This window comes from Sus scrofa, chromosome 3 (assembly GCF_054392235.1).
Source record: "Sus scrofa isolate SSC_HxYL_T2T_F1_AM1 chromosome 3, Sscrofa_HxYL_maternal_Yorkshire_Landrace_v2.0, whole genome shotgun sequence".
NCBI classification, from domain to species: Eukaryota; Metazoa; Chordata; class Mammalia; order Artiodactyla; family Suidae; genus Sus; species Sus scrofa.
The window spans coordinates 5,960,958-5,973,574 of record NC_139385.1 but is presented as its reverse complement, the minus strand read 5'-3'; the positions used below and the strand labels follow the sequence as shown (position 1 = coordinate 5,973,574).

General features: G+C 58.5%; 1 protein-coding gene across 6 annotated transcripts in view; it reads left to right on the top strand.

Moving 5' to 3' along the window:
- SMURF1 (SMAD specific E3 ubiquitin protein ligase 1) overlaps window positions 1-8,919 on the top strand; it is a 105,504-nt gene extending 96,585 nt beyond the window's left edge. For 3 of the 6 annotated variants that reach the window (XM_021086117.2, XM_021086115.2, XM_085016508.1), the window contains exons 13-18: window positions 720-898; window positions 1,832-1,969; window positions 2,646-2,766; window positions 3,655-3,856; window positions 5,471-5,546; window positions 6,039-8,919. In XM_021086117.2, coding sequence (XP_020941776.1) covers window positions 720-898; window positions 1,832-1,969; window positions 2,646-2,766; window positions 3,655-3,856; window positions 5,471-5,546; window positions 6,039-6,138 — 816 coding nt within the window. In that variant the 3' untranslated portion in view covers window positions 6,139-8,919. Of the gene's footprint in view, window positions 1-719; window positions 899-1,831; window positions 1,970-2,645; window positions 2,767-3,654; window positions 3,857-5,461; window positions 5,547-6,038 lie in introns of all 6 variants that reach the window. The other 3 variants (XM_021086116.2, XM_021086114.2, XM_085016507.1) reach the window with 1 other exon arrangement.
- The last annotated feature ends 3,698 nt before the right edge of the window (window positions 8,920-12,617 follow it).

Here is a 12,617-nt window from a genome sequence, read left to right as displayed (position 1 = left end):
GAGCCTCAGCAGCCACCCACGCTGCTGCATTTGGACTTTGAGCCCCCACTGCCCCACTGCAGGAACTCCCGTGAGCGGCCGTTTTGGTCCGCGGTGCTGAGACACACTCAGCTCCTGTGGGTGCAGATGAGGAAAGAAGCACCGAGACTAAGTGACCAGCCCTGGCCAGACACACGGCCCCTGCCAGCATCCACCTGTGACAGGACCTTTCACAACGCGCACGCTGACCAGTGTGCTGACGGCATTCCCACCCGAAGCGAGAAAGAGGAGGTTACCTAGTCACAGAGCAGAGTGGCGCTGGCGGTCGAATGGTTCTCTTACTTCCCTTGTTCCCCGTTTCCTGTGTCCCTTCCCTGTCACTCCCTCTTTGGGTTTTTTCTCTTCCCCTTTTTCTGTGGGACGGGGGAGGGACGGCAGAGGAAGGAGAGGGTTGCCTGGGAGGGAGACGCCGGTGGCTTGCTGGGGTGTGGCCTGCGCGAGCACCAGGCCCTGCCCGCATGTGGCTTCCTCCTCTGCCGTCACCATGTTCGCATTGTCCTTTGTACGTTCTCATCTGGCCCTGGGTTGCCCCCCGTTAGGTAGCTCTTCGGAGAAGGCGTCTGAATTAAGGGCATAAGAAATTGCTCTGCTGCCCGCGGGACTTTCTCCCGCGAAGCCAGCCAGCCGGCCACCTCGCTGTCACTTTCCGACGCGTGGCTGTTCTCTGCTGCCCCCTGCAGGACCATCTGTCTTACTTCCACTTTGTGGGCCGCATCATGGGTCTGGCTGTGTTCCACGGGCACTACATCAACGGGGGCTTCACGGTTCCCTTCTACAAGCAGCTGCTGGGGAAACCCATCCAGCTTTCGGACCTGGAGTCGGTGGACCCAGAACTGCACAAGAGCTTAGTGTGGATTCTGTAAGTACTGAAGCGGTTTGCTGCCACTCCGGCGGCGGCGGCCGTCTCGGGGGTGCCGGATACACTTGTTTTCTGTGTGTGTGCCCACACGTGTGCATGTACTTTGGGGCTGGGCGTGAAACTGGAGAGGAGAAGCCAACCACCAGGAACGTAAAAGCAGACTTCACGGAAGTACTGACTCCTCGTAGCGTTGGGCTGATTTCTCCTCACCGGCAAGTGTTTCTGCTGTTTCCTCGGATTAGGCGGTTTCGATCCGCCTGTTAACCCCGGGCCGGCCGGCTGCTTGGCCCGTGACCCTCGAGGGATCTCCACTTCATCTCTGGAGGGGCCAAGGACATGTTAAAATAAATCCCCACTCACATTGAGTCGCTTTTGCTTTAGGATGGTCCTAAAACTCTTTTAAAAGGACCAGGCCCAGTGCCCGGGGCCCTGGAGCTGTCGTGGGTCCTCGTGAAGGAGCCGACGTCACAGGAGCACGGGGCCCAGGCTCTGGCACAAGGGGACCCGCTGAGGCCCCTGTCGCCGCGGGCGTCCAGCCGCCTCCTTCTGCGTGTCCCAGCTTGCAGGCTCGGCGGTGGCGGGGTCTGGGCTTCACCCTGTGCAAATCCTCTGCGTCTGCATTTCGAGCAAACACAGCGGGTTACGGAGCCCGTTCTACGGTCCGAGGCGGCTCCGGCCCTTCCCCTGAAAAGGCTGTGGCGAGGGGTGCGGTGTTTCCGGCTTGCTCCCCTCGTCTGCACGGAGACGTCCCCCAGAATCACAGGGCCGTGTCCCTACCGTCACGTCCTTCGGGCCGGGGGCTCTTTCCAGGGCCGGGGCCCGGCTGCCCTCGCGCGCGCTCTGTGGCTCTGGCCGCCGGGTGACGAGCGCCGTTCCCCTGGCGGCTGGGCGGTGGCCACGGCCTCACGCCCTCGCCCTCCCGCGGCCTCACAGGGAGAACGACATCACGCCGGTGCTGGACCACACCTTCTGCGTGGAGCACAACGCTTTCGGGAGGATTCTGCAGCACGAGCTGAAACCCAACGGCAGAAACGTTCCCGTCACGGAGGAGAACAAGAAGGAATACGTGCGGTACTGCTGCGGGCGGCCCGGGCTCGGGGAGGGCGGCGCGGAGATGGCCGAGGCCCGGGGTCCCAGCCCTTGCGACCAGCCTGGCAGCAGCCGCAGAGCCTCGCAGAAGCCGTTGGGTCCGACGGGGAGAGCGCCGAGTGCAGGGGCTCCCGCGTCCCCGTCCCCGGGGGGCCGAGCTGTTACGGGGAGATCACGACCCCAGCACTGCGGGGAGGTGTCCCGTGACCGGCACCTGCCGGGTGTGAGGGGGCCGCCCCCGGGGGGAGGAGGAAGCCTGGAAGGTTCCTCGAGATCAGCCTCGGGGAGGCCTACGCTCTGTTTTCCCGCCTCTTAAGGCCCGGAAGTGCCCAGTCACCAGCCTGGGAGGTTTACGGGCACGGGCGTGTCTGCGGCCAGGCCGCCCGACTCCAGCTGGTGTGTGGGTCTCACCGCGGCCTGTGCGTTATTTATTCAGGCTTCGAGGTCATGGCACCTGTAGCAGGTCAGCCTAGATTCTACGTTCAAGCCACGAAGCAGAACGTCTAAGGGCGGGGCCGATGTGGTGTTGACCCGGTTCTTAGGCGGGGGCTGCCGACCCGGGGGCAGGATTCAGTGGCTGGCAGAACCGACTGGGGCAGGAGCAGCTGTGTTGACCGGCTGTTTGACATTGCTTCCCACGTGTGCATTTCTCTTGCAGGTTATACGTAAACTGGAGGTTTATGAGGGGAATCGAAGCCCAGTTCTTAGCTCTTCAGAAAGGCTTTAATGAACTCATCCCTCAGCACTTACTGAAGCCTTTTGACCAGAAGGAGCTGGAGGTGCGTGCCAGCCGCGCAGCCCGGTGTGGGGAGGGGGGCAGCCGCCGAGTGAGGCAGCCGTTTCCCCACAGGCCTGGGGCCCCGGGACCCCAGGGGAGCAGAGGCAGGGCCAGGGGACGACAAGGCCCCCGGGCCTGCTGGGCGGCAGGGCTTCTGGATAGTTCCTGGGACACGGTTCTCCATGGTCTGCGGCTTAGCCTGCTTCGCAGGATCACCAGCAGCCGAGGAGTCACCTCGGGCAGGGAATTGTCAAGACCAGCTTCTCCCGCCACGTCCGCTTGCTGCTTTGATTCTGGCTAGTTTTAGGCTCACAACAGAGTGTCACTCACTGTCCTTTGTAATTCTTCGTCGTGTGGACAGAGCAACTCGCTCATGTCTGATGGGTCTCTGGGGCCAAGGGGCGCGGGTCTTCAAAACTGTACCCGTCTTTCTGCCCCGAGTGCGGTGCCAGGACCCTGGGTCCCCAGGCGCCTCCCCGGAGGGAGTGGACTTTTTAAAGTAAGTCTCAGGAACAAGCCCCGGTCCCTTTTCTTAGGACTTTAAACCCCACGCACCCCTGAGTGTCTGCAGGGTCATGTGAGGCGCCCCTTTACAGGTGGCTTCGTGCGGCCTTTCCGAGGCTGGTTCTGTGGTCCTTGCTCCGCCCCAGTGCCACGCAGACACACACACAGACTTGGTTGCAGGGAAGCGTTGCATCGGTGGCTACACCAGAGTGGTGGGGGTGCCAGCCAGCGGGGAGGTGCAGACGCAGTGTGGGCTCTGGGCCTGCCGGCTCGTCAGCATGTGTCCAGTCTGTGGGGATGTGGTGTGTCACTCTCCGTGTCCCGGGAGGCTGGCGGCCTGCTGGTGTGCGCGTGGGGAGGTAACCTGCCTTGGCCGCCCTCGCAGCTGATCATCGGCGGCCTGGACAAGATCGACCTGGACGACTGGAAGTCCAACACGCGGCTCAAGCACTGCGGGGCTGACAGCAACGTGGTCCGGTGGTTCTGGCAGGCGGTGGAGACCTTCGACGAGGAGCGGAGGGCCCGGCTCCTGCAGTTCGTGACCGGCTCCACGCGGGTCCCCCTCCAGGGCTTCAAGGCCCTGCAAGGTGACTGACAGGGCGGCGGGGCTGGGTGTCCTGGGCTCACCAGGAAACCCCGTCGGGTGGGTTCTTTCACGAGCTGCTCGGCGCTGCGGGGGTGCTGGCCTGGCCGAGACCCTCTTCCCCCCACACGAGCCGTGGCCGCTCGGTGGCCATTCTCCCCCTGCTCCCAGGGCTCGAGGCTCTGCTCTCCTTTGAGGGGTTGGGTGAAGGTGTCTGCACTCTGTAGACAGGCCACCTTCCCCAGGGTCTCTAAAGCCACAGCAGGCAGGTTACCCCGGGTTGGCAGCAGTGGTGCCCACGCAGGGCTGGGCCAGCAAAGCCTGTGGAGCCAGGGCCTCCCCTCCCCCACAGAATGGGGCACAGAGGGCGGGTACAAAGAGCGACAAGGCCTTGGGGACAGGAACCCGTTTTAAAGGTGCATTACAGCACAGCAGGTGAAGGATCTGGCCTTGTCAGTGCTGTGGCGCGGGTTCGATCCCTGACGTGGGAACTTCCACATGCTGTGGGTACAGCCAAAAAACAGAGCGCGCCGAGATTCATTTCTGAATCTTCTGATAGCAGCTCTCTCCGTGCTGTCCGAGGTACAGGGGGGAGAGCCCGAGACAGTCTGCTGCTGCCGTGCAGTCGCTGGCTCCCGGGTCCTCCCCGGCCCTCCGTTTCCTCATCTATACGCGTGCACTGCTGATAGGCCCCCGTCCCCTCTCGCGTCCCTTCCCGCCCCGACGGGACGCCCAGGTCTGGAGTTGGGCTGCAGAAAGGGGAGGGGCTCTCCTGCTGCTGCTTCCGAGGGCCGGTGGTCAGCACAGCCACTGCGAAGTCCTCGCAGGCTCCTCCCGGCCCTGCGGTTTGTAAAACCTGATTCTTGTCCCTTGGGAACCTCGTAGCTGGAAGGAGTAAGGTGAGAACATTACTGTGTTGGAACTTAGTACACACGGCTTTGCATAGTAAGAGTGGGAACAGACGCCGTTCACGTAAAGGGCAGTCCCTCTGGACTCATTTTAAGGCCTCTTAGCAGGAGAGAACTTCCTTCCCATTCCTGGGGCTTTGGTCTCAGGCATTTGTGTCTTTTTCTTTTGCCTCTGCCTGGGGAGTTTTCCCGACTCTGTCCTGCTTTTCTTGTGACCCTGCTGTCTACTGCCAAGAGTGGGCCTGCTCGCTTAACAGTGCTGTAAAGAAGAAAAAAAAAAAAAAATCAGGAGTTCTCGTCGTGGCTCAGTGGTTAACGAATCTGACTAGGAACCATGAGGTTGCGGGTTCGGTCCCTGCCCTTGCTCAGTGGGTTACGGATCCGGCCTTGCCGTGAGCTGTGGTGTGGGTTGTAGACACGCTCAGATCCCGCGTTGCTGTGGCTCTGGCGTAGGCCAGTGGCTACAGCTGGAGGGTTCTCGCCCATCTTTGCTCTGCCTGCCCCTGTCATTTTCTAGAAAGTCTGATATTAGTGACTTCACAGCCATTGTAGGCATATCCTGAAACCCGGCCTTGGCCGTGACCCCCACAGCCCTCGGGCAGGACAGCCGCCCCGACGTGGGGGCCTCCGTGTGGCCGCAGGGGCGCAGGGGGCCCGGGCTGGGCCGCTGAAGCGCATTAACTAGAATGTTGCTCCGTAAGGTTCTACAGGCGCCGCAGGGCCCCGGCTCTTCACCATCCACCTGATTGATGCCAACACGGACAACCTGCCCAAGGCCCACACCTGGTAAGGACACGGCACGCGGGGACCCCGGGGCCCTTCTGAGGACCCGGCTCCTCCCGAGACGTGACTGTGTCAGAGCCGCCCCCGGCCCGGGGTCTGTGCGCACCGTCGGGCGGGAACAGGGCACCCCCTGGTGTGGGGCCGCTGTCTCCCACACCTGACCTTCCCGGGCCCCGCCTCCAACACACGCGCCTCGTGTGTGCAACGTGTTTCTTCGTTGGCTGGCGTGTTGCTCGTGGGTTGTTCCCTCGCGGTTTCCGATGACATCAGCCCCGCTCACTGCGGGGACCAGTCATCGAGAAGACGGCTGCTTCCTAATGCTGCCGAGCATGGGGGGGACGGAAGGGGTGGCTCCTGGGGGGGAACCAAGTGTGAGACGGACGGCACAGGCCCGAAAGGGAACCCTCCCCGCCCCCATGCTGCTACCTTGTGGCCGAGAAGGCTCTGCCCCTGCCAGGCGCCCGCGGTGACTCTGGCCTTGCTGTCCTGTTGCAGCTTTAACCGGATCGACATTCCACCTTATGAGTCGTACGAGAAGCTGTACGAGAAGCTGCTGACGGCGGTGGAGGAGACCTGCGGGTTTGCCGTCGAGTGAGGGGGGAGGCAGCAGAGGCAGCTCCCACCGCGGCACCGTGCGCAGCGGGCCAGGCCCTGCGCTCTGCGCAGCCCGGGCGAAGGCTCGCCTCCCTCCTTTCCGCTGGGGGAGCGAGGGGACGGGGGACTTGGGTCGGTGGCTCCCACCCCAGTTTTCCTCCTTCTGCAGAACTCCCACCCTCCATCGCCCGCCATCCAATAAAACGCAGCCAGGTTTAGCACTGCTTCGGTCACACGGGACATCCTGCTACGGTTGTGACACTTAGGGGACAGGCTCGCTGCCTTGGGTGCTCTAGCGGAGGCTCGACCCACAGTCGCGGAACTGAGCTTGGCTGACGGAGGGGCCGTCCCTGGTGGCTCTTACTGGCTCTTCTGTCTCCAAGCAGACCTGAGGTCCCTTTTCAAGTTCAGCAACTCCAATTCCAAATTTCACATCCTAGCGGCCTGCTCTGGGTGGCAGATTAATTTCTAACTGAATAATAACCAGATAACATACGCTAATTGGAATTCCACCCCAGCAGGAAGCTCGAGTCAAAAGTGTGCTTCCCTTTAGGAAAGGGAAGGAAGCTGGGGCCGCTGGCGCTGGAGGCCCAGGGATTTTATTTCAGGGGGTCCTGGCTGACATGTTTGCTTTGCATAGAGAAAAATGATCTTTCCGTTTAAGAGTCCCTTTAGCCGCGTTATCGATCCTGTTGGAGATACTTTTACCACCACATGACAGCTTATAAAGGAACAGACCCAAACCACCTCAGACGCACGCGGCAGCGCACGCCCCTCCTGTACCTGGAAGGGCGTCGACTAGGTCGCTCGAATACTAACAAACCGTTTTGCAGAAAGTGCTAAGAACTAAACAACAGAAGTCTGTCATCATGGCTGCTGGCTTGGTGCAAATTAGCTGACAGGGGAGACTGGCCACGAATAACCTCCATGACCGAAGCCGACCCCAGCTCGGGGTGACTGTCTCACAAAGAGAAGGCGATGGGATGAGCGCCTGAGGGCAGCGGGGCAGGTCCCCTCAACACCTGAGGGGACCGGGACAGCCGCTCCTCCCTCCCTCCTGTCCCTCGATTTCGCATGCCCTTTCCCAGTCTGCACGAAAGCTGAAACTGGTTTAACAAAGAGGTTTGCTTTCGAGGAGCTGCATTTCAGTGGAACAGTCGCAGCGGCAGCGGATTCCTGTGGGGGTTTTTGCTGGTTGTCTTTGTCCCGGGGGCAAGCACAGGGTAATTCATTCGCGAGACATTTCACTGTTGCAATTTTGTTGACGCTTCCCGGTTCAGTGCTGGGATCCATCGGTGGGTCTTAGGTGGGTTTGGAGGGGGCTCTGGGGCTGCCTGTAATGCCTGTTCTTTTTGTTCCTGGTACCTGTAGACAGTGCCGGGTTTTGAGGCGAACTTCCCTCTGCATCTCGCTCTGGGTCTTTCGCTGGTCCTGGAGGCAGCCTGGGCGCTGCCGGCTGGGGGCTGCGGGGCGCCGGCGGAGGGCTGCAGGGGTGGGAGGAAGCCCCGCACCCGGGCTGCTTGCCGAGGTTCTGGGGCCGGAACGATGCCGTTGGCTGCACAAGGACAACGTGGTCCATTCGGTCGTCCGGGCCGGGCTGGGCTGGGCCCTCCCCGGTGCCGTCCGGCCTTGGGCTGCTCCTGCGTCCGGGTCGCGGCGGCACCGTTCTGGCGGAGGGCCTTCTAGAAGGTGGCTCGGCGGAGGCCCGCAGCCGTCCCCCGGGGCGGCCCTCTGGGGGAGTGCGGGAAGGAGCGGAGATACAGACAGGCCCCCAGATGGGTCTCCTCCCACCGGTGCCCGGCTTTGCCGCGTGGGTTCGGCAGAAGCTGCGGGAAGAGGAAGGAAACGAGGGTCTCGTGGTGAAAAGCCCCGGAAGCAGGACCGTGGCCTCTGACTGCTTTAAAACGCCGCCCTCCTGCTGCTGGGGGTGGCCGCGGACCGTCCCCTGCGGCCCCGGGCGGCTCTCCCGTCAGCGGCTCCTCCTCGGGCCGCCGGGCTCCGGCCGGGGTCTCTGCCTTCCCGCCCTTGGACTCGGGCCCCTCGCCGCCGCGCGGGGGTGGCGGAGCCTGACGGCAGAACCTTCCAGAGCCCCAGCGCGCTCTCGGCCCCGCACTCCTAGCACCTCGCCGTCCACCGCGGACTGGGCCTTCCGAGCCCCCAAAGACCAGCGGGCCTGCGGGGGCGCCCCGCGGCCCCCGCGCCGCTGCCCGATGCTTCGGGGCCCGACCTGCAGGCTTGGCTCACCAGCGGCCACCAGCCGACCCTCAGGGATGCAGCGAACCACCGCTCCGCCGGCGCCTCGGCGGAAGAACCGGGGCTGCGGGGCGACTCCTGGCGGCAGAAGCGCCTGGAACCCCGGCCCCCGGCCCCGGCGGTGGCCCGAGCGGAGCTGTCCGAGAAAACGCCCCCGGCCCGTCTGCAGCCCCGGGTGCCGCCCGGCAGCCTTCCCAAAACATAGTATGAATTTTTAAAATTTGTTTATTTTTGTTTCTCAACCACTTTATAATGTATTTTTTAATTTATTTTGTAATGTCTTGTTTTTAAGTATTGCTGCTATCCTTGTTATCCCTCCCACTGTTTTTATTGCTGATTTATTTTGTGAAAGTTGTACACTAATGTTCTGTTTTATGTCAAATTCAAAAGTATTTAAAGAAATACTAGTTCTATTTAATGTGGTTGTGGAACCAGCTGGAAACACATGAAACACACAGTGATTGTACAGCAGGCTGGACCCCAGCGGTCAGGTTCATTTTGTTACATATGCAATAAACTCACAACTTTACATTTTTGGCATCTGTCATTTGGTGTGGAAATGAGATTCCAACTTTTTAAATGATCTCACAAGGCAGAGAGTCAGCGGTCAGGCCAGGGTCTGCTAAGGAAAAGGGCAAACCTCTCCTCGGGTTAGACACGGCTGACAGCGGGGCGCAGTCCGGCGCAAGTTCTCACTGAGCCAAAACTCGCTGGATCAAGAAGGTTTTGAATCTGCTGACCTCACACACAGATCATACTTGTTTGTTGGGTTATTATTTTCCTCTCATATATTTTTATCTTGGTAAAATATGCTATTTATCAGTTTAACAGGTGGTAAATACACAATTCAGTGGCATCAGATAATCTATGATTTTGTATAATCACCACCACAGTCCACACCCAAACTTCTCTTCCCCCCAGCCTGAAACTCTGTGCCTAGTAATGCCCGTTCCTCTTTCTCCCCAGCCCCTGGGAACCTCCGTTCTTCTTTTTCTCTATGGATTTGCCTTTTTTAGGTACGTAAGTGGAATCATAAAATATTTGTTCTTCTGTGACAGCTCACATATTATAACATCTTCAAAGTGAACCCATGTTGGAGTGTGTGTCAAAATTGCATTCCTTTTTATGGCTGAGTACTCCTGTTTTTCCATTCGTTTGATGGACATTTGGTATGACTTAATTTTGTACATTTATGACCAGGCCACGGTACCCAGAAAAGACGCTATAGACTTAATTTTTCTATCTGCTTTCATTTCTTTCAGGTTCTGCAGTTTTCAGTTTATAAGCCTTTTTGCCTCCTTGCTGAAGTTTATTCCTAAGTATCGTAGTCTTTGTAATGCTATTTTAAATGGAGTTGTTTCTTTCTTTTAAATGTTTCGGCTGCGTATGAAAGTTCCCAGGCCAGGGATCGAGTCCAAGGTGGAGCTGTTTGCAGCTGCAGCAACAGTGGATCCCTAGCCCCTGTGCTGGGATAGGGAGACGAGGCAGATCATTAATGCACTGCGCCACAGCAGGAACTCTGGAATTGTCTTAATCTTCTTTTCAGATCGTTCACTGTTAGTGTCTAGAAACCGCAGATTCAGGGGTGTGGGTTTTGTCTTCTTCAACTCTGCTGATTTGATTCATTGGTTCCAATTATGTGTGCTTTTTAGGGATTTCTACGCAGAAGCTCGTGTTGCCTGCAAACCCAACTGTCTTTCCTCTTTTCAATGCGGATGGCTTTTCTTGTTCTCGCCTCGTTGCTCTGACAGGACTTCCAGCACCATGCTGCGTGGAAGCGGTCAAAATCGGCATCTTCGTCTCGCTCTGTTCTTGGCAGAAAAGCTTTCAGTCTTTCACCAGGGGGTGTGGAGCTTCTCGCCCAGCTGCTTCTGCGAACTGTGAGCCTTCCGCGCCGGGCGGCCCGGGACCCCCTGTGTCTGCAGGTCGCTGTCCCCCTGCGCCCTGTACAAGGTGGGGGCCTGCCTCGGCCTCAGAGCTGAGCTACGCCCTCCTTCCCTGACGGACGGAGCTCCAGGCCGGCGAGGCAGAAGCCGGCCCCGGAGGCTCCCCGCAGGTGGGTCAGGACCCTGCAGGTGGGTTCCGCTCAGGCCCTCTGGGTACCAGCGAGAACACCAGGATTCGGGGTGCTTCCTCCCAGCCACGCGGGGCTGCGCCAGGGAGCACTGGGGGCAAAGGCAAGTAAAAACGTGGCCGAGTTTCCTACCGCTTCGCATGCGGCTTGTTCTTGATGGCCATTCACCTGGCTGCTGTAGCGCTGTGGCTTCCAGAGGTCCCGTGACGTGACTTTAGTCTCTAGTTTTTATTTATTTTTTAAAAAATGTTTACATGGAGGTAAAAGGGGCCTGAGCTTCCAGTCTGCCATCTTCAATCTGCCTTTTGATTAGCAGTTTATGTGATAACGTTTGCACTTAAAGTGCTTACTCCTAAGGAGGGGCTTCTTTCCTGTCATTTCTCATTTTCCGCACGCCTGTCCCTCATTCCACCGCAACTGCCTGCCTTTGTTTTTCATAGTGACGCTTGAACTCTGCTCTTTTGCTTTTGTGAATATTCTGTAGATATGCTCTTTGCGGTTCCCATAGGGATTGCACTTAACATCCTTGGTTTTTTTTTTTTTTTTTTTTGCCTTTTCCAGGGCCCTTCCTGCGGCATATGGAGGTTCCCAGACTAGGGGTTTAATAGGAGCTGTAGCCAACAGCCTACGCCAGAGCCACAGCAATGCGGGATCTGAGCCGCGTCTGCAACCTACACCACAGCTCACGGCAACACTGGCTCCTTAACCCACGGAGCAAGGGCAGGGATCGAACCCGCATCCTCATGGTTCCTAGTCGGGTTCATTAACCACTGTGCCACAATGGGAACTCCTGCACTTGACATCTCAAAGTTATAAGAACCTAATTTGAATTTATCCCAACTCAAGTGGCATATGAAAACGCGGCTCCTACACAGCGCCATTCTCACATCTCATGTATCGTGTGCCCAGTAGTGAAGACAAGTAGGGTTTTTTTAAATGCACTTGCCTTTTAAATCCTGTAGATTAAAAGTGTATTTATAAACCCAAAGTCACAACAATACTGCTTTTTATAATTGCCCACGGATTTACCTTTTTTGGAGATCTTGATGTCTTCTTACAGCTTCGAGCTACTGTCAGCATCCTCTCATTTCAAACTCCAGGACTTGCCTTTAGCGTTTCTTGCAAGGCGAAGGGCTGCAGGTAACAAACACTTTTGCTGGTTACAGAATCCTGACAGGGAGTTCCCTGGTGGCCCAGTGGGTTAAGGACCTGGCATTGTCACTGCTGTGGCTCTGGTTGCTGCTGTGCTGCAGACGTGATCCCTGGCTTGGGGATTTTTTTATGGCACAGGTGCAGCCAAAAAGAATTGGACAGTTTTTGCCTTTCATTAATTTGAATAAATCAACCCATTGCTTTCTGGCCTTCGAGGTTTCTGATGAGAAATTTGCTGCTGACTTTATCGAGGATCCCACATGTGTAACGCATCACTTTTCGTGATGCTTTCAAGATTCTTTGCGTCCCTCCCACCTTCGCACCCCCACCCCACCCCTTTGCACTCACCATACAGGGGAGCCGGGGGAAAACCCCACGGTGGCGGGGGGGACGGGGGGGGGACAGGGGGGGGTAGGCAGTCCCATGGCTCAGCCCTGGCAAGGCCCAGCTGACCCTCAGGCCACCCGCAGAGTCCTGTCCCCCGGATGGAGAAACTGAGGGGATGTGACTGAGCTAAGACACGCAGGCCAGAGCAGCAAAGGCAGATCTGATCCTGGGTGCTCTTCACCCGCAGCCGCCCCCCAGGATGCTTCGCTGCTGTTGGCAAACGGCAGTGTGGGTACACGTGCCAGGTCGCCGGGCTGCGCGCCGTGGGCTGACGCAACGCGCCAGTCACCAGAGCACTGCGGGAAGGGACCCCCCGCACGTGTGCTCAGAGTCCACCGTGAAATGTCACACGCTAAAGTCACGGGACCTTCTGCGTTTGCAAAATACGTCAAGTGGGCTTGGCCTTTACCTGAAGGGATTGCTGTCACTTGAGTCACTCCTGCAGCTCCAGGGGAATCGGGTTCGGTTCCAGAGGGAGCGAGCTCCCGCACCCCGAGGGGAATCCGTGCATTAGTGCTCGTTCCGGGGGAGAAAGCGCCATGTGACAAACTGCCCCTTCTCTGTTATGGTCTTTTTTTTAAGTGACAGAAAATGGAAGCTAGGGCTTGCGGCAG